Source organism: Genypterus blacodes, unplaced genomic scaffold (assembly GCF_046128005.1).
Source record: "Genypterus blacodes isolate CSIRO-AG114 ecotype Tasmania unplaced genomic scaffold, CSIRO-AGI_Gbla_v1 ptg000073l_1, whole genome shotgun sequence".
NCBI lineage: Eukaryota > Metazoa > Chordata > Actinopteri > Ophidiiformes > Ophidiidae > Genypterus > Genypterus blacodes.
The window spans coordinates 3,011,777-3,032,406 of NW_027466883.1; the positions used below are offsets into that span (position 1 = coordinate 3,011,777).

At 41.2% G+C, this 20,630-nt stretch overlaps 1 protein-coding gene and 1 gene segment (V, D, J or C); both read right to left on the reverse strand.

The window, feature by feature from the left end:
- Positions 1-3,022: 3,022 nt before the first annotated feature.
- On the reverse strand, positions 3,023-8,428 carry LOC143006373 (receptor expression-enhancing protein 5-like). Its single transcript, XM_076157787.1, has 6 exons — positions 8,344-8,428; positions 8,131-8,263; positions 4,909-5,002; positions 4,605-4,743; positions 3,764-3,932; positions 3,023-3,647 (listed from the first exon to the last, which is right to left on the reverse strand). The coding sequence occupies exons 1-6, from the start codon at positions 8,344-8,346 to the stop codon at positions 3,610-3,612; spliced, it is 576 nt and encodes a 191-aa protein (XP_076013902.1). The 5' UTR covers positions 8,347-8,428; the 3' UTR covers positions 3,023-3,609.
- A 4,335-nt stretch (positions 8,429-12,763) lies between these two features.
- On the reverse strand, positions 12,764-17,481 carry LOC143006102 (Ig lambda chain C region-like). The segment is given in 3 exon segments: positions 12,764-13,360; positions 14,136-14,233; positions 17,468-17,481. Coding segments are annotated over 3 exon segments (435 nt in total).
- Positions 17,482-20,630: the final 3,149 nt, after the last annotated feature.

Here is a 20,630-nt window from a genome sequence, read left to right on the forward strand (position 1 = left end):
TATGATAATCCCAACACCCTCATATCTCTGCCCCCCCCCCCCCCCCCTTCTCTCCCTCCCTCTTCCTCTCTCTCCCGCTGCCTGCCAATATGGCTGTGCGGACATATAGGCTATATCACATGCAACTCACACGACCGAGCTCATCAAACAGAATGAAAATGTGAGACGCGCTAAGAGCCGCAGCCGAGGGCGCATCAGAACACGAATCTATACAAAGAAAGACACGAAGAAGAAGAAAGAAGAAGAAGAAGAAGAAGAAGAAGATCCGTTGTCCCGTTAATATGGGACGGATCGTGTGCGCACAACGGCCAGCCAGGCGGAATATACAGGCAATGGTGCGCGGTTACGCCACTGAATACCAACATCTACCCTCCGCGTTAAAGATGCGGATGCGGATGAAGAGCATCTCCATCATCATACCTGGACGTGAAGAATAGCTCCGCTTCAGGCTTGTCCTGTAGGTCGAGACGGGTGGAAGACAAACGCCGAAAGCGTCTTAAAGCATTTTACGCGGTTCATGTAGAGCTCATATCGTCCGGTTTCCAACACCACCACAGCAGACTCTCTCGCTCTCTCTCTCTCTCTCTCTCTCTCTCTCTCTCTCTCTCTCTCTCTCTCTCTCTCTCTCTCTCTCTCTCTCTCCCTCTCCCTCTCCCTCTCTCTCTCTAAGACGTGGGAGGTGCTATGCCCTCTCCCTTTCTGTCCACACTTGATTTTCTCTCACTTCATACTCTTCCTGAGGTTGGATGACAGCAAGACAAGTCCATTTCCTTTCCCCCTCTTCATCCATAAATTATCTTTGTTTTGTTTTTTCGTTTTCTTTGGTCATGGGTCGAAGTCTCAGTGGGATTCTGGACAGGAAATATAACCAATTAAGCGCCAGAAAACATTGTTTGTCCAATTCTATTTGTCCAATAGGCAACTAGTCTGTATATTCATGCATTTGGAGTTACAACAACAACAACAACATTTAACATATTGGGTTTGAGATACATGAGGATAAAAACTCAAACAACAATGAAATCCCATCCCTCTAGGCCTATAATTGATAAAATTCACGGTAAAAAGAAAAGAAAAAAGTAACCCAAGCAGAGCCCCATTTCATTTCCAAATGATTTTGTCGATGCGTTCCAACCACAGCCGAGGAGCTACCCGAGGTCTCCGGCGCCAGGGCTGGAGCCAAACGAGAGAAACCTAAAGAAATCTGGTGTGGAAAGGTGTCGACCATAAGTACGTTTAATAGACTAAAATTTATGTTTCTTATCAATAATTGTGGCTGGAGGTCACGTGGCTGTAAAGTCAGCTTGAACAGATGTTTTGATCAGCACCACGGACAGCGACCCCATTATGTTTCAGCACCGCGGACAGTCTGATCGGCAGTAGGAAGTTCAGATTCCAGTTCGTGGTGGATCTTCAAAATCGACTACGACTACCAGATAGGTGCAAAAAAAACCCATTGCCACAGATGGCTCCATTTATTCTACCCACAGATCAGTAGGAGATGTCGTGGGCAGACAGTCGATAAACAAGGAAGTAGAGCAGTCCAATAAAAGGGAGCCAAGAAGCACCGGGGAATGTTATTTTCACGTCACCAAGCGGACCATGTGTGCAAGTCCGGCCCTGGCGTAAGAAGTCCGAGTCAGATCAGGCCTGGTTTAGAGCTGTGTTTGTCTGTACGTGTCGGACTCGCAGTATGACTCACCAGGCAAACAACACAAGCAACCGCACAGACAGCTTTGTGTTTGTCTCCCTCTGTCGGCGAGTTGAAGAACTGCAGAGGCGCAAACTGCAGTGACGGTCAGATGAGCAGACGGGGTGATTACAAGAGTTATTGATTTTTTATGTGACAGTATAATGAGAAGAAGGAGCGGGGCGGTGTGTGTGTGTTGATAGTGTGTGTGTGTGGGTGTGTGTGTGTCTGTGTGTGTGTGTGTGTGTGTGGGGGGGGGGGGGGGGGGGGGGGGGGGGGGGAGATTCATGCAGGAACGTGGAAGTTATGACAAAAACCATCCAGGAGAAATTACAGCTTGCAAAATGCGGAACCATGCATGAGTGCTTGTGTGCAAGAGAGAGAGAAGTGCTTTGACCACCATCTAATGATTCCTGTTCCATCTCTGTCCTTGCCACTGTCCAAAGTCATTTCGGGCTCTCTACTCAATACAGCTCCTTAGGACACACACATATACACACGCGCACACACGCACACACCAACAAAATGCAATAATTGGTTTCTGTGTCCCATTTCTGTTAAATCAATAACTCCTCTTCTAATGGTGGCTGAAGGTGTAGAACACTCGGTAGACAGATCTTCACAGCAGTGCTTTCCAGATGGGTGCCTTCCTCTCCCTGTGGGGGTTTGTGGCCATCACCCTGCCTCAGTCTGCCATTTCCCTGTGTTACATCAAGAGCATGAATACAAAAGGGCTTCCCATTCAGAATCCCTCATCCATGAATTCAGCGCCAAACAAATTACAGTGTGGGTGGTTAGGCTGTCTGAATGCTGGTAAATGCACTTCAGGGTGACAGGTCAAAGGCTCAAGTGGATGTGTAGGAAGGCTGAGAAGCTGTGCGCACTATTTCACCCTTTTGTGTATTCAAAGGGACCACAAAGGCATAATGCACAAAAACAATCAGAGTAAAATAATGAAGTACAATGCTATTAGATATGGAGTTCAATTGCAAATCATCTAATAACACTTCAAAATAGACATGATGGATAAATGAATTAAGACTTTAAGTTTTAAATTGGATAATCCTCATCTGGAAATGGGTTTCTCAAATACCCTTCAGATATTTGGCGCTAATACTGCAAATGGTGCTGCAAAAAGGAAACAAACCTAGGGGGCCTGGATGGAGAAGTATCCTTTCATCCTGCCCCCAATGCTATAAAAAAACATCCCTGGAGCGTGTTCTTTGCTTCTCAGTCTAAATAGTTATAAATCAGTCTCCTTTCCCGCTTTGTGACACAGTAGAGAACGAGCATGCATCAAAGACCTGACGTATATGAAATAAAGATGACATGTTTAATCGGAAGACCAGTTTTATTAGTTCATTATTATTCTATTTAAAGACATTACAAACAGATGAAGTGTTCCAGTTGGGGTTCTGCAGGAAGAACCTTTCCATAATGTGCAACAAATTGAACTGTTTTAAACGTGAGAACAGTTTTTTCCAGACATGACGACAATCAAATGTATGTAAATAGTTGGATTACCCTTTTATCATGCCACTGAAATACACATTTTAAGGCTTCCTGCTTTTCTAACAACAGTGTTATCACATTTAAACTGTCGCAAATGGCTCAAAGTGCAAGTGTTCAATCACAGTTCCTGCTATCAGTAAATACTGTAGCATTTCTTGCCACAACCTTTGACGAGAAACGGAGGAGAATGCATTATGCAGTTTGCAGTTATGTCCTACAACACAGAGAATTAGAAACATTAAAAGGTCACAGGCCATGTGATGAGTGTCAATCATTTTCACACATCATAGAGGGAAAAAAACAGAAGGAACAGACACACACACGGTCAGTCAGACTCTTCCACCTACCCACACGCACGCACACACACAAACCCATACAGAAAACAGACATGCAGCCCTATCTGCTCCTCACTGGGTCTTCTCATGGTCGAGGACAAGATTAACAGCTGGAATAAAAAAAGAGAAAAACATTGCAGAAAAGGAGAAAAGTCAGGTGATTGAAACATACGCCGCATTTGACAGAATCAGGAGGATCAATGCATGCTTGGTTCCTTTGTCTTACCCTCCTTGGTGACGGTCTGCGTCACACTCTTAGCCTTGGCGCTCAGATCGTTCACCACGTTATCCATGGCACTCTGGTGTTTCAAGAAAAAAGGCCTGACCACGTTTTTGTACAGAATTGCAGAGCCGTTCCATGACACGGGAGCCATACACCAGATGAGGAACACACACTGAGGAGAGAGAGAGAGAGAGAGAGAGAGTTGGACAGCTTTATAACATATGAGGATTCAAGGATCAATCTAAAATGGTACAATATCAGGTCTGTGCCAGCCTACATGGCTCAGAGTTATGTATTATTTATAACTCTGAGCTTTGTCTGAATGATATTTCAGTCTGAGTTACAGTTTGAACTAGTAATCTGAAAATGATCAGCTACAGACTCAACGTTATCATTGGTGGCGGTTACTGTTTTGTAAAGAAAATTAAATAAAATATCTTAAATTATCAATTAATTCCGTAAATTATGAAAAAAAGCCTTGAAGGCCTAATGTTCATATTCTCAACAGTACACAAACTGCCCAGAAGAGGGTGCTGCTACCTCGTTAAAATGTAAATAAAGACTCAAAATAAACATTATTTCAATTCAACAGTCCGTTTGTCAATCTGTGAGTTCAGATCTAGGTTAGTTTGATACGGAGCAGTAATAGAAACAATATAACAATAAGTAAACATATCAACTTCTTTGGGCAATGTCACTCTAGCTGATGGCAGAAAAATGTATTTCAGATACATATTCAATTCGTACAGCACCAACTCAGACTGATCTGAAGTGATCACACACTGGCTAGAATGATGAAGACAGGTGTGCTGACTGGTGTGTGACTAAAACCAGGTGAACCTACCTTGCCAACATAGTAGAAGGGGAACCAGAAGAGGAACATGTCAGAGAAGGCCTCCACAATGCTGAAGACCCCATAGACCACCCAGTAGGTCAGCCACTGCGTGTCATCGTCTTTGACTGTGCTCTCGATGGCCTTAATGCTGAGCAGACAGGGGCACAGGTTCACAGCAGGGAGTTTCAAGTCAGCTCAACAATCAATGGGCGTAGAAATAAAGAAAAGGCTCCTTAAAGTTGGCTCAGTACAGTATCACCACCATTTGTTTTTCTGTGTGCAGTATCATTTGGACATGAAACATCATACGTACGAGAAAAAGGATGGATAGACGAAGCCAATCAGGTTGCAGAGGAGGGAAGCTCCGTATCCAAACATGAGATACAGCCCGAAGAAAAACAGAACACCTGGAAGGGAGAGGGAAAAAAAAAAAACAGAGAAAGAAGAGGATCGCTGAGGTGGGAGTAGAAAGCAGGAGGGGGGAGGGGGGGAGGAGTCAGATGTGTCAGCAATATGACAAACAATGTTAATCTCACTAAGCGGTTTTCAGGGGAGTGTGCCACAACAGGATCAGGACAACACAGTTCCAGGATCAGGAGGAGCACTACGCCAAAATCAAACAGAGTCTAAACCAACTGGAAGAGACAAGGAGGTCAGTCATGTGAGTCCTGACACGTAGGCCTCATCACCTCCACTAGGTGTCCACTGTGCATTTAAAGGACTGCTGCACCCAGTTTAATCATTTCATTTGGGTTTTTCACTTCATGCCTGTGGGAATTCTGTGTTTAGGCAAGGGGTTGATGATTGTTTCCCCCTCATGCCGCTTACAGGTACGGAATATCAATAGTATGCAAATCTAGACTGCTAGTATGAAATCAGACGGGCTGCAGACATGTCAGTGTCAACATAATGAATCAAGTTAAACAAGAATCCAAAGCACTAAGAGCCCTGTAACCATTTGCCTTCTTGACTTTGCATCTCATTTGTTTGACCCAGCTCCAACTCAAATGTCACAGTGCACATCTCACACATTACATTACATCTCACACTGTCCACCTTCTCTCTAATGGGAGACAAAACTGGTAGAACTGGCTGTGAAGTGACACACGGAGGTATGAAGAACAGTGCTTTGCATATGGAGAGCATTGCTAAGAGCTTTTAACAATCAGTGGTGGGAAGGCAGTAGCTCAGTGGGTAGAGCTTCGGCTTGGGAACTGGAGGGTTGCCGGTTCGAGTCCCTGCCAAGGTGCCCCTGAGCAAGGCACCGAACTCTCAATTGCTCCCCCCTCTGCGTAGGGTGGTAATGTAATGTAAGTCGCTTTGGATAAAAGCGTCTGCCAAATGCTCGTAATGTAATGTAATGTAATGTAATGAAAACACAGAGCCCAACGCAGATTCAAGGGCGCAGATCTGTTTCATTTTAGTTTAACGATCAAGCTCAGAATCCCAAAAACCTTGCATGCCATCTAGCTCTACGCCCAAGCAAGCTACTCCTTTTTGTTTTTTAAGAAATGAAACCAAAGGCTCACAAACCACAACACTGTTCTATAATCCTGTAAAGTACCACCCAAGTGCTCATTACAGGGTTGCAGAAGTTATGATTCACATGTGCTTACAGTTCCCCTTTATAGGAAATCATCACAAAAAGCTATTGTTACAGGGTAAGGTAAATAGTTACTGATAGTTTAAAAGTATGCCACGAGCAAACTGAGGCCCCTCACACACTTTAACTGTAGTGAGAGAGGAGCTGAGGCCTCCACGCCACAGTCAGCACATTGCTCTTCACACTTTGTCACAAGAGTCAGTGTGAACCTGAGAAGCTTTAAGGTGCCGCTCTATAACAGCATTTCAGTGTACGCAAAGCAACCAACAGAACATAATATCCTTACATCAAATACACGATCTTTGCACATCTTTGGCCGCCTAATCTCTAGAATTAATCACTTAAAATTAAAAATACCCTGGATTTTGGAAATTGTTATGAAAATAATGATGTGATGCTGTTGACCTGACGAAATAAATAGAATAAAAACACAAAATAAACAGGAATTTCAAATATAGCCTTCATATTCTAGGATATAGCCGACGCATATATTAACTCTACATGCTGCCACACCAAATATGAGCCATAGTTTGGATAAAGTGAGATGTAAGTTTTGCTTTTATTGGCATACAAACTATAATGAATGTTATTTGTGACAGCTGGAGGTTTAACTTTAAGGAAATAGGTTTGAACGTAGGTCAGTCAGGTTGAAACGCTGTCTGAGGGGCAGAGGGGACAAAGTGTCCTCTGAAAATCCCAATCTGGTCTGATTTTTAACTGAGCACATGCGACTCTACGTGTTAACGATAATACAATCTGCCCACATCTCAGCCTTACACTGGATATTTCAGGGGAGTTTAAAAATACACCCGGGACCAACTGTTCACAACACTGAACCTGGTTTCTTATTGACCAGCCTCTGAATGGAATTCCCAAGTCCACCTTAACAAAAAAAAGCTCAGGCCTGTAGAGGTCACGGTTTAGTAACACAAATTCTGTGCAGGAAAACTTAAATAATTCCCATTAAAATAAGGGAAATGTGTTGTTTTCTATAATTCCATTCCACTGTTAACATCACAGTGCATGGGAGGTGATCAGGTTTTCTTAAGATTTCAAACAGGACTTGCATTAAATGATCAAACCACAAACTATATACAACAAAAATGGATGATAATATGCGTTAGCAGATAATTTACTTAACTCCATCGCAGGTCTGCATCATTATGGATTTTTGACCATTTTAATGGATCGGGGCATTTACTGTATACCATAAATTTCACTATATTGACATTTTGTTTTTGTCTTTGTAGTTAGATTCCTTCTCTTGCTACAGTTGTGTACACCTGGACATTCAAAATGGGGGACAAATCACCTTCCAATCCAATGCCAGCTTATCATGTGACCTTTTAAAAACACATTCCAAATAACATTTGAATCAAAACGCAAAGTTATGGTTGCTGTTTATTCAATTTGTCACCCTTTAATAATGAAACTAGTCGTAATCTTTATTTTGGCTCGAGTCAGAGTCCGTACAGTCTAAAGTACAGTACACTTTTAAGGTGGACGTGAAAATAGGAATGAAAGGCTCGTGAATAAACCACGTTCAGTCTCATTTAAAGCCCAATTAGGAGGAGTTCATCCAGTGGCAACAACAGGACTAGTATGGCGAGAGACCAATATAGCCACGGATAGTAAAGGTATTAACTGGATGAACTTTGGCATTCAAGCGTGGGAATGGTCATAAAATGAGTCACGGGGCACAAAAGCGGGTTTAAAGAAAGGGGAATAAGTATAAAGTTGCGTATTTTAACGATACAAAACACCGAAAGTTAAGAGCTCGCAGTGGATATTCATCAGCTACACATTTACCACCGACTCGTTTGTGAAACTAAACTTGGACACAGGGACCGACCGAAATGTCCAACACTGTGAACTGGAAGTAGAGATTGAATGTTTTCACTTTATCTCAGTTTCAAAGGGTTCAGGTCATACCAGTTACGATGTATTCTCTGCGAACTCCCATTTTCTCCTCCAGTTTTGCCAGCTGGTCTGTAACAAAGTTCTTCTCGTGCAGCTGAGCCATAATGAAGCCCTTCACGTCGAACCTTTTCGAATCCTCTTTGGCCTGTAAACGACACAAAACACGTGGAAAAAACAGGAAATTGCATAAATGACTTACATTAGAGGGAAGTTTATTTTACTAACCATAATTAATTCAAGTTCCCGAAAGCTCCCGGTCACGTCCGGCTGCTGCTATCTCCGGCTGTGCGCCGAACCAGAACGAGTGGCGGTGAGGCAGGGGGCGGAGTTTGAAAACAGCTTGTTGACCAATCAGAGCAAAATAGTAGTCACCGATGAGTAAAACAGATGATTAAAGTAACAGACTGATGTTTCTTCTTCTTCTTCTTCTTCTTCTTCTTCTTCTTCTTCTTCTTCTTCTTCTTCTTCTTCTTCTTCTTCTTCTTCTTCTTCTTCTTCTTCTTCTTCTTCTTCTTCTTCTTCTTCTTCTTCTGGAACCAATACCTGCACATGTTTTTAGTTTAATTTAAATACATGTTCTCAACATACGCGCATATAAATGATGACACATGATGACGTCGACAACATTGACCAATTTGCAGTGATATGCAATCTTAAAATTAGCAACGAGGAATTTAGGCAACAACAAGAGGACAAATAATTGGTTATTGGCTCATTCAGAATATTTCGGCACAATCTTAGCTGTATACGTGACCACACTACAAATTGTTAACTTTTGAGGATGGTGATAACTTAATTTATGATTTCATCACAGGGGAAACGCTGTAATCACCACAATGATGCGCGTGACAACAAAAATAAAAGGAGGATTCGACACCAATTCAAATGTAATATCAGTGCATCTATTCAACCAGTAGGAGGCGACAAGCATCCATTTATGAGCTCGAAATCATTTGAGCGAGTTTGTAAGGGCAGAAGAGAAAAAAAGGTCCGACGCTTTTCTTCGTCAGTCCCATGAGGATATTTACTCTCACTCCTCTCCACGTCTCGCTCTCTGTTTCACATGGACAGCTGCATGTTAACTTTGTTTTGCATAATTATTATGCATCACTGCTTCCTACAGTTTAAGATCTTCAGTTAGAGTGTTTCCAGTAGATCTGCTGTTCATGTTGGCTTTGCTGAGTCAAGGTGAGAAGTTTGGTTTCAACGTGGACATTTTGATGTCAATGCCGATTAAAATGAAATATGCCTTAAGTCGTATGAAGCGTTATACCTGGTGCTAGAATATACCTAAACTAGAACCTTCTTCAGTTAAATCATATTGGATCAATACAGTAAGTATATTACAACAACAACCACATTCATGAAACTGTAGGTTCAGATGTGAAGTTTTATAAGACAGATGATGGCAATATAGCTTGTACCATTAAACAAACTAAACCTGACTGTGATACTGAGGTGAGGGAAGTGTGATTATAAAGATCAGGTGTGACGTAAGTAACAAACAGTTACAGCCCCCGTATTGACAATTCACATTTTAATTATAACTATGCAAAATTTGAGCAGTATGAATATGTGTAAGTGAACACAATTATTCTGATTAATTAAGAACCAAATGAAGAAATAATCAGCCGTAAAATAGAGTTATAAATAGAGCAGAGAAATCATTTTCATAGAGAGGAGGCTTTGCATCATCAGCTGATCCTCCAGTGAACTGAGAAGCTTTATAGTGGTGTGAGTTCAACACTGCAGGACTCAGATCTGTGAGTGAACACAGCAGAAAGCACAAACACCATGACTCTCATCACCATCCTCATCTGGACGCTGGCCTGCTGCTGTTTTACAGGTTCATTCACTCAGCAACATTTCAAACACAGTGTGCTGCCTTTTCTCTGATTGATTTCTGATCATCCATCAATGATTTGTTTTTCATCCACAGGATGCAGCGGTCACGTGACTGTGACTCAGCCTCCAGTAGTGACATTTACTCCAGGATCCACTGTCACTCTGAGCTGTAACACAAACCAAGCTGTTTACAGTGATTCTAATGGTAACTATATGCACTGGTACCAACAGAAATCTGGTCAGACTCCAAAGCTCCTAATAAGACTTGTGAGCACACGAGAGTCAGGCACTCCAGCTCGGTTTAGTGGCAGTGGAAGCAGAACTGGCTTCACTTTGACCATCAGTGGAGTTCAGGCTGAAGATGCAGCAGTTTACTACTGTCAGAGTCTCCACTACCCAAACAGTGTCTGGGTGTTCACACAGTGATTTCTGGTGGTACAAAAACCTCCCTCAGTCAGACTGCAGAGACTCTGAGCTGTTACAGCAGGAAGCCACTGCAGCTGCTGAAGGAGAAGAAACTCTGACACAAACCACTGAACACAGAGCTGAACACAAACCTCACCAAGCACAACATCTTACACTCAATATATATCACTTTATCACTATATCACTTCAAATCTTATATTCTCAGTATTATCAAGCACAACTCCTTTCAATGTCGCTCTTTTTGGTCGACCCCATTTAAAAAGAAATGTCTTAAGTCGTATGAAGCGTTATACCTGGTGCTAGAATAGGGCTAGAACCTTCTTCAGTTCATTCATATCGGATCAGTACAGTAGGTATATTACAACAACAACCACATTCATAAAACTGAAGTGAATTATTTCAAAAAGACAGATGAAGGTCATTTAACGTGTACCATCAAACAAACTCAGCATGACTGTGATACTGAGGGAAGTGTGACCTCAGTGGGTAGAGCTTCCGCTTGGGAACCGGAGGGTCGCCGGTTCGAGTCCCTGCCGAGGTGCCCCTGAGCAAAGCACCCAACCCTCAATTGCTCCTCCCTCTGCGAAGGGTGGTAATGTAAGTCGCTTTGGATAAAAGTGTCTGCCAAATGATCGTAATGTAATGTAATGTTAGTATGATGGAGGAAATGGATTGGAGGAAATGGAAATAAGTAAATGGAGTTTGTTGTGGTGAAAACATCACAAAAGTATACATGAACACAGAGCTGAACACAAACCTCACCAAGCATAACATGTTACACTTATGTAGATATAATGAAACATTCATAAGATCTTGGTACAATGAGTTTTATACTGACATTCTTAACAGAAGAGAGAAAAAAAAGGCTTCATTATCAGTTGAAGTTGCCTAATTTTCTCTTATCTCTCAATTTAATAATTTCATTAAAAGAAAAAAGCTGATTTGTTTTTCATACATTATTTCTCTTTTATCCATTTTCACTATTGTTGCAGTTTTATAACCATGTTGACATCATCATCATCCATGTATAAAATTGTGATCCTGTCACTGATAAATTTGAGCTTTTCTAGGAAACGTCAAACACTTGTGAAGCTCCCGGCCCAATGCTGGACTCCAGGACCACAGCTGAAGGATCATAATGTGTGTGTGTCAGGATTTAGTGCAAACTATTTCTAAATGAAACCTGAGTCCACAAATTCGGGGTTTGAATTGGGATCATCTCAATGAAATTACCAGAGCCTTTGTGTACATGGAAAGAAAGCTTTTTGATTCGGCATTGATGACACACACTTACTTGGACTTAGACTCAATGACTAGTTCAGACAGGTCGTACCTGAGGTTGTGATCATTTCATTGTCTATAGTTTTACAAATAGAATCAGGATGGTTGTGTTTTTCTGTTTTCTAGTTTCATTTTTATTTTATGTTGTCTTAGATATTGTTTTATGTAAACAAAACCTGATTACTGATGTAACATTTTCACACTCTTCATCCATTTGTAGTTTTACATTTTCAGAACAAAAAATGCAGAGTGTCGCCACATGAGTCCACTCTGGTTCAACATTCAGCTCATAATTCCAGTGAGGAAAAGGGAGTAAAGGCGTCTGACAGTTTGTAATGACGGAGAATCATGATCATATTTAAAACAAATTCTCTCTGGATCAGTGTTCTCTCCACCTCACCTCTCTTCTCTGTTTCACACAGTGAAAATGAGTGTGATGAGGATCTGTGGTTCACTGAACACATCACTGTGGATCCACACAAGTGCCATCAAGCAGAGCTTTCCTTTCAACGTTCACATTTTGATATCGCCCCTGATTAAAACTGATTATTTCTGAAATATAGATGAAGCCTTAACTGGTGCTAGAATATAGCAAACGGGCTAGAAACTGCTTCAGTTAATTTATTTATATGAGCAGCAAAAAAAATCTATTGCAACAACCACATTGATTAAACTGTCGGCTCAGGAGTGAATTATTTTTAAAAGACAGATGATGGTAATATAACTTCTACCATTAAACAAACTCAACCTGACTTTGATACTGAGGGAAGAGTGATTATAAAGATCAGGTGTGATGTTAGTATGATCTACTTATCTATACACTCATAGCCACAGTGTACACACTCCATACTCCACTCTCCATAGACACATTCAGCTGTATGATTGTTTATTGTATTTATATTTTCTGTATATAACATTGTCTGTTTTATTTCTAGATTTACTCTTTTTCCTGCTCTTGATATGGTGATTGCTCCAACTACCAATGCAAATTCCTTGTGGGTGAAAACCAACTTGGCAATAAAACTCTTCTGATTTGGATTCTGATGGAAATGGAGTTTGTTGTGGTGAAAACATCACAAAAATATACAGGAACTCATGAGAATTGATAGTTTTATTTCAAATATCAGCAATTTTTTGTGTTACATTTTGATGAAAGAGGAAATCAATATCAGATTAGCAATAATGAGATGAGAATATGATGAATATAAAGCTCAGTATGAAGAAAAGCAGCTATGGAAAGCAACAAACATCAACAGTGTTCCCTTTGGGAACTTGCTCAAACAGCTGAACAGAGGATATCTGCAGCCTCCTGCAGCTCTCTAACACAAAAGAAACAGCATTTGTAAACAGAAAGTGTTGATCCAAATCTACTGTGAGCAGTGGTCAGGGTCCAGGGTTTGAGTGACAGGACTCTGACCAGTCAGAATGGCCTCACAGCTCACTGAGCCCGCCTTTTTCCACTGGTCTGCACCCAGGCTCAGGGTGCTGCTCCAGCTGTATGAGCCGTCCCTCCCCAGGACCTCCAGGCTGTCTGACACCCCCTCAGAGCTGCTGGTGCCCCCCACCTTCCAGCCCAGCCTCCAGGTCGGTGGGAAGCCCCCGCTGGCCACACACACCAGGGTGGCACTGCCCTGCTGCAGCTCCTCTGTGGAGGGGGGGAGGAGGGTCAGGGTGGGCTGCACCACACCCACTGGGGAGAGGAGAGGGGAGGAGAGGAGAGGAGAGGAGAGGAGAGGAGAGGAGAGGAGAGCAGAGGAAATCTCTCACTATTAGACCTTCAGCCACATGATGTTAATAAACATTTCTCTGGTGAAATCAAAACATGTTGATTGTTATTTTTAAAATCTTTGTTTCTGCTTCATATTTTCCAATTTATATTCGTTATATATTGGGCGCAAAACACTCAAGTGTGTGTGTGTGTGTGTGTGTGTGTGTGTGTGTGTGTGTGTGTGTGTGTGTGTAAACTTCAGTCGTCTGTCTCTTTCACTTCCTGTTCAGTTCATGTTAAACTAATGAACCATGAACACAAAGTCCAAGTTAAACTGAATTCACTTATAAAGTCACAAATGTGTTTGACAGGAATTAACTCAACATTTGAATCTAAAGTCTATATCAATATAGACAATTCAACACAATTAAATAATTACATTTTGAACAAATGAACACTCTGGTTGAGTCAATCTGTACAGGAAAAATAGATATAAAAGTAAAACTTCCTTTAAATAGTTTCATAAATTCATGTTTTCATATCAAATGTCTCACTTTAATATCATCTGAGAGAACGTTTAACGTAACCTCACATTTCTTCTCCACCTTCATGATCAGTACTTCATGGTGAAGACCAAAACTTGGTAAAAATGTTTCACTGTTAAAAAATGAATTTTTACTTCATCACACTCTGAACTAAGCTTGGTATAAAAATGATAAACTATATATTGTATAAAGTATAAATCTCTGGTACTTACAGTCAACGATGAGTTTGGTTCCTCCACCAAAAGTCCACCACAGTGATACAAACTCATTAAGTGGCCGTACAAAAACCTCCTGCACTTTGAACAAGCAGCTTTACTATGAAACATGACTGATCTTTAGAAGAAGACTGAACTACTTTCAAGATTGCTGATGTTACCTTTTCTGATCAGTGTATATTTATTTATTTTTTTTAATGATCTAAATATTTTTTTTGAATTTTGCTTTAGTTTTCTTTTAGTGAGAAACAAACAGTTACAGCTTCCTTATTATCAATTTACAATTTAATTATTAAAATACATAATTTTAGATAATATGAACATAATTATTCTTATTAATTACGAGACAAATTAAGAAAAAAATCAGCCTTAAACAAAAATGTCTAAACCCTGTAATGAAAATAAAGCAGAGAAACAGATGAATCCTACAAACCACAGTGTTCACCATTTTAATCCAAGAGTTGTAAATCTTCACCTGCATGTCTCATGTAAATATATTTTCCCTCCCAATAAGGTGAGAAAGTGTCAATCCAAGCTGTTTTCCCTCCTGGGTTTGTGTCCACGTTGCCTTCAGTGTGTGGAGAGCAGAGAAATCATTTCCATAGAGAGGAGGCTTTGCATCATCAGCTGATCCTCCAGTGAACTGAGAAGCTTTATAGTGGTGTGAGTTCAACACTGCAGGACTCAGATCTGTGAGTGAACACAGCAGAAAGCACAAACACCATGACTCTCATCACCATCCTCATCTGGACGCTGGCCTGCTGCTGTTTTACAGGTTCATTCACTCAGCAACATTTCAAACACAGTGTGCTGCCTTTTCTCTGATTGATTTCTGATCATCCATCAATGATTTGTTTTTCATCCACAGGATGCAGCGGTCAGGTGACTGTGACTCAGCCTCCAGTAGTGACATTTACTCCAGGATCTACTGTCACTCTGAGCTGTAACACAAACCCAGCTGTTTACAGTCATTCAAGTTATGGTGACTCTATGCACTGGTACCAACAGAAATCTGGTCAGACTCCAAAGCTCCTAATAAGATTTGTGAGCACAAGAGAGTCAGACACTCCAGCTCGGTTTAGTCGCAGTGGAAGCAGCACTGGCTTCACTTTGACCATCAGTGGAGTTCAGGCTGAAGATGCAGCAGTTTACTACTGTCAGAGTGCACACTACCTAAACAGTGTCTGGGTGTTCACACAGTGATTTCTGGTGGTACAAAAACCTCCCTCAGTCAGACTGCAGAGACTCTGAGCTGTTACAGCAGGAAGCCACTGCAGCTGCTGAAGGAGAAGAAAATCTGACACAGACCACTGAACACAGAGCTGAACACAAACCTCACCAAACACAACATGTTACACTTATGTAGATATAATGAAATATTTATATGATCTTGGCACATTGAGTTTTTACTGACATTCTCAACAGAAGAGAGAAAATATGTTGTCATTATGAATTGAAGTTGCCTAATTTTCACTTATCTCTTGATAGAATAGTTTCATTTGAAAAAAAAGAAAAAGATGATTTTTCCTGCATTTACTCCCCTTTACTATTGTCACTATTGTTGCAGTTTTATAACCATGTTGACATCATCATCATCCATGAATCAAATTGTGATCCTGCCACTGATAAATTTGAGCATTTTTAGGAAAACGTCAAACACTTGTGAAACTCCCCGCCCAATTCTGGACTCCAGGACCACAGCTGAAGGATTATAAAGTGTGTGTCACGATTTAGTGCAAACTATTTCTAAATGGAAACCTGACTCCACAAATTTGGGGGTTGAATTGGGATCATTTCAATGGATACCATTGATTTGGCAATGATGACACACACTTGTTTAAACAAAGACTCAATGCTCTTTCAGACAGGTCGTACCTGAGGTGACACAGGAGTCACATCGGCTTTTTCACTCAAATATACACTATATGAGGTCTACAGACACATCCTGGTAGAGTTTGAGTTGAGTTCACTCTGAAATGCTCAATAACTTCCCCTGGTCTTCCTCCTCTCAGTACAACTATCCCCATGATTAGCCTTTAACTCTTTAGAGAGCTTTGGACTGTGATCGACTGTGGTGGACAAAGTACATAAATCCTGTACTAGTGTTAAGTACAGATACTCACATTGGAGTCAAAAGTAGATTATGTTAGTTTGAAATGTAGTGGAGTAAAAGTAAAATGGACACACTTGAGTAAAGTACAGATACATTCAAAGGACTCCACACATGTATAATGTAAGCAGACTTCAAGGGAAAATAGTTCAGGTTAAAAGTTCAGATGCTTGAGATTTCTGCTGATAGCCCAAGGGTCAGAGGTCACAGGAGAACACACTCACACAGCTGATCAGCTTATCAGGAACTCACTTGACTTCAATCACTTGTGACTCTGGAAGTGGTGATAAATAAACACCCATTTACACAAGTTACCGACCAAACATGAGAAAGAAGTCAAATACACAGTTTCCATGTGGACTTCAGCTTTGCCTTCAACACCATCATCCCGTCACTGCTGCAGGGGAAGCTCTCCCAGCTTCTTATGCCTGACTTCACCTGCAGGTGGATCACAGACTTCCTGACTGACAGGAAGCAGCATGTGAAGCTGGGGAAACGTCTCGGACTCACGCACCATCAGCACAGGTTCCCCTCAGGGCTGCGTTCTTTCTTCTCTGCTCTTCTCCTTGCACACCAATGACTTCACCTCCAGTCATCAGTTGGTCCGGCTCCTGAAGTTCGCCTACAGGCAAGAGATTGAATTGGTGCAGGCAGAACAATCTGGAGCTTAATGCTCTGATAACAAAGGAGATGGTTGTGGATTTCCGACTGAACGAGCCCCACTGCCCCCATCATTCTGTGTGACTCCCCAGTTGACACTGTGGAGTCTTTTCTATTCCTGGGATCCATCATCTCCCAGGACCTCAAGTGGGAGCTCAACATCAGCTCCCTCACCAAAAAAGCCCAGCAGAGGATCCCAAAGACGATGATGGTACACTTCTACTCTCCCATGATTGAGTCCATCCTCCCCTCCTCCATCACCTTCTGGTTCGCTGCAGCCACAGCCAAGGACAAGGGCAGGCTGAAATGTATCATACGCTGTGCAGAGAAGGTGATCGACTGCAAACTGGCGTCCCTCCAGGACCTGCACGCCTCCCGGACCCTGAAGCGGGCAGGCAAGATTGTGGCCGACCCCTCCCATCCTGGACACAAACTGTTTGCTACCCTCCCCTCTGGCAGGAGGCTGAGGTCCATCAGGACCAAAACCTCACGCCACAAATCTAGATACTCTTTCCCTCTGCAGTGGGCCTCATCAACAAGGCCCGGGTCTTCCACTGACCATTTAATAACCATTGTACCTTTGCATGTTTAACTTTATTTAACTTTATTCAATTTAGTGAATTTATTAAATTTTCTGTATTTTTGATTTATAATTTGCTCAGTTGTTGTTTTATATGTTGTTTTTGGTTTTATATGTTGAACGCACCAAGGGCCAGAGCAAATTCCTTTCAAGGGTAAACTTAATTGGCAAATAAAGCTATTCTGATTCTGATTCTGATTCTGAAGTTGGCCAGCCTTAGTTACTCACATTACTCTGCAGCTTTTGGTGGAGCAGAGACACTGAGGGCCTGATCTTGGGGCCAGATGGAGGATTTAATGGGGGCAGAGATTTGGTCTTTCCAAAGTATCTTCAACTCTCACAAAACAAATAAAATATGTAAAAATGGATGTAAAACTCTTTTTTAAGATGTATTTGTATGTTTTATATGTTATCGTACCATAGTTAGGACTGTGATCATTCCTTTGTAAATAGTTCCATAGAATCAGGATGGTTTTGTTGTTCTGTACATTTATGTGTTAGTTTCATTTATATTTCTTGTTGTCTCAAATATTGTCTTATATTTTTCTGATTTTACATATTCACACTTTTCTTTCATTGGAATTTTTACATTTTCAGACCAGAAAGTGCAGAATATCACCACATGAAGGCGCTCTGGTTCAACGTACAGCTCATAATTACACAGAGAGAAAGTGAGTAAAGGCGTCTGACAGTTTGTAATGACAGAGCAGCATGATTTCTGATTATATTAAAAACAATTTCTATAACGGTATATATGAATGTATAATATTCATATTTTCTAAAATATATAAATATTTTTTGGGCATTTTGCAAACAGTTACAGCTCCACAATTAAGAATTAACATTTTAATAATAAATACATATGATTTGAGTTATAAGACAGTCTTATACCAAATGATGAAATAATCAGCCTTAAAACAAAAATGTTAAAACCCTGTAATGAAAATAAATCAGAGAAACAGATGAATCTTACAAACCACAGTGTTCACCATTTTAATCCAAGAGTTGTAAATCTTCACCTGCATGTCTCATGTAAATATATTTTCCATCCCAATAAGGTGAGAAAGTGTCAATCCAAGCTGTTTTCCCTCCTGGGTTTGTGTCCCACGTTGCCTTCAGTGTGTGGAGAGCAGAGAAATCATTTCCATAGAGAGGAGGCTTTGCATCATCAGCTGATCCTCCAGTGAACTGAGAAGCTTTATAGTGGTGTGAGTTCAACACTGCAGGACTCAGATCTGTGAGTGAACACAGCAGAAAGCACAAACACCATGACTCTCATCACCATCCTCATCTGGACGCTGGCCTGCTGCTGTTTTACAGGTTCATTCACTCAGCAACATTTCAAACACAGTGTGCTGCCTTTTCTCTCATTGATTTCTGATCATCCATCAATGATTTGTTTTTCATCCACAGGATGCAGCGGTCAGGTGACTGTGACTCAGCCTCCAGTAGTGACATTTACTCCAGGATCCACTGTCACTCTGAGCTGTAAAACAAACCAAGCTGTTTACAGTGGTCACCGTATGTCCTGGTACCAACAGAAATCTGGTCAGACTCCAAAGCTCCTAATAAGACTTGCGAGCACACGAGAGTCAGACACTCCAGCTCGGTTTAGTGGCAGTGGAAGCAGCACTGACTTCACTTTGACCATCAGTGGAGTTCAGGCTGAAGATGCAGCAGTTTACTACTGTCAGAGTTTCCACTACCCAAACAGTGTTCGTGTGTTCACACAGTGATTTCTGGTGGTACAAAAACCTCCCTCAGTCAGACTGCAGAGACTCTGAGCTGTTACAGCAGGAAGCCACTGCAGCTGCTGAAGGAGAAGAAACTCTGACACAGACCACTGAACACAGAGCTGAACACAAACCTCACCAAGCACAACATGTTACATTCATTATACTGCAGGAATGAATGTGATATATATTTCCCTTCAAGATACATTTTGCTGAACACAGAGCTGCTGTTTCACTTCATGTGCTGCTACTGAGTATGTTTGTGTTTTGCAGCATTACTTATTTGTAATATATGAAACTTTTTGATTTGAATTTAAACACTTTATTGGACTACTATAAGTCTAACCCTTTCAGAGTAAGGTTTGAAAAATTAAGTAAGAGATTTTTAATATTAAAAACACCTCATATTTGCTTTCATTAAGTTAACAACATGAATACTTTTGTCCACTACAGGGATCTTTGCTCACAATAAGTTCTTTAACTAGTTAAATTATTGAGAATTGTTCAATGTTTTTCAAACGTTAAAATGCAGGTTTTTTCATTCTATTGTTTCTGTTTAATAACAGGTTTGATCATCATTGTATAATTTCCAAGTAAACTGTTCATAGCACAACCATAATGTTTTCACATCCATCATAAATTGTCTTTAATGTTTGTCACTTATCACACGAGAAGTGGAACTCATCCAATCTAATCTAATCTAAAGTATTTATTTAATTTATCACTGTAACTTGTCGTGTAGTCACTCTGATGGGGTTAAACATGGACACTGAGCATAGTAATACGTTGGTACCTGAGTTTCTAAAAATATCATTCGTACTACTTTAACTTTAACTTTCACATGTAAAAACAAAGGGCCATATTAAAGGGATCGTCCAATCAGTGAAGTTAGCCAAAGTTCAGCTGATTCCATTTTGTGCTCTGCACTAAGAGATCCAAGTCTGATGTTCTTCTATGAAGACTGCTCCATCTTAGTCAGATGTATGCACCTTGTTTCTCAGATGGTTACGATTTAGCGAGACACCAGGGCTACAGAGAGTTTCATTGTAAAGAGCCTTTTTCCCTTTTTAACCTTTACAGCTACGGGTGGAAAATCTCCTGTACTTGGCATCAGTTTGGTTCTTCTGAGAGTTCTTTTGCAACATTTTCATCTCCTCTATGATTTGCTGTTTGGAGAGGTTAAAAAAGTGTCTGTCCCTGCTACCAATACTGGGGAATTACTTGACTGGGGCGGCGGTTTGCACAGATGTTCCACCACTCTTACAGGAATCTGAGGAACCAGATGAGTGGACTGAACATCACGCCAAAGTCTGTTCTTCCTGTGCTGATACCCGGGACAGGAGTCAAGTCAGAGCAGTCTGAGGTGTCTGAAGGGGTCCAGCTTTCTCAGGCAGAAGACATTTCTATGT

Coding starts and splice junctions, on each gene's coding strand:
- LOC143006373 (XM_076157787.1), bottom strand. Junction 5,003..8,130: donor CAGAGAATACATCGTAACTG/GTATGACCTGAA, acceptor TCTCCCTTCCAG/GTGTTCTGTTTTTCTTCGGG. Junction 3,648..3,763: donor GCAGACCGTCACCAAGGAGG/GTAAGACAAAGG, acceptor TTTTTATTCCAG/CTGTTAATCTTGTCCTCGAC.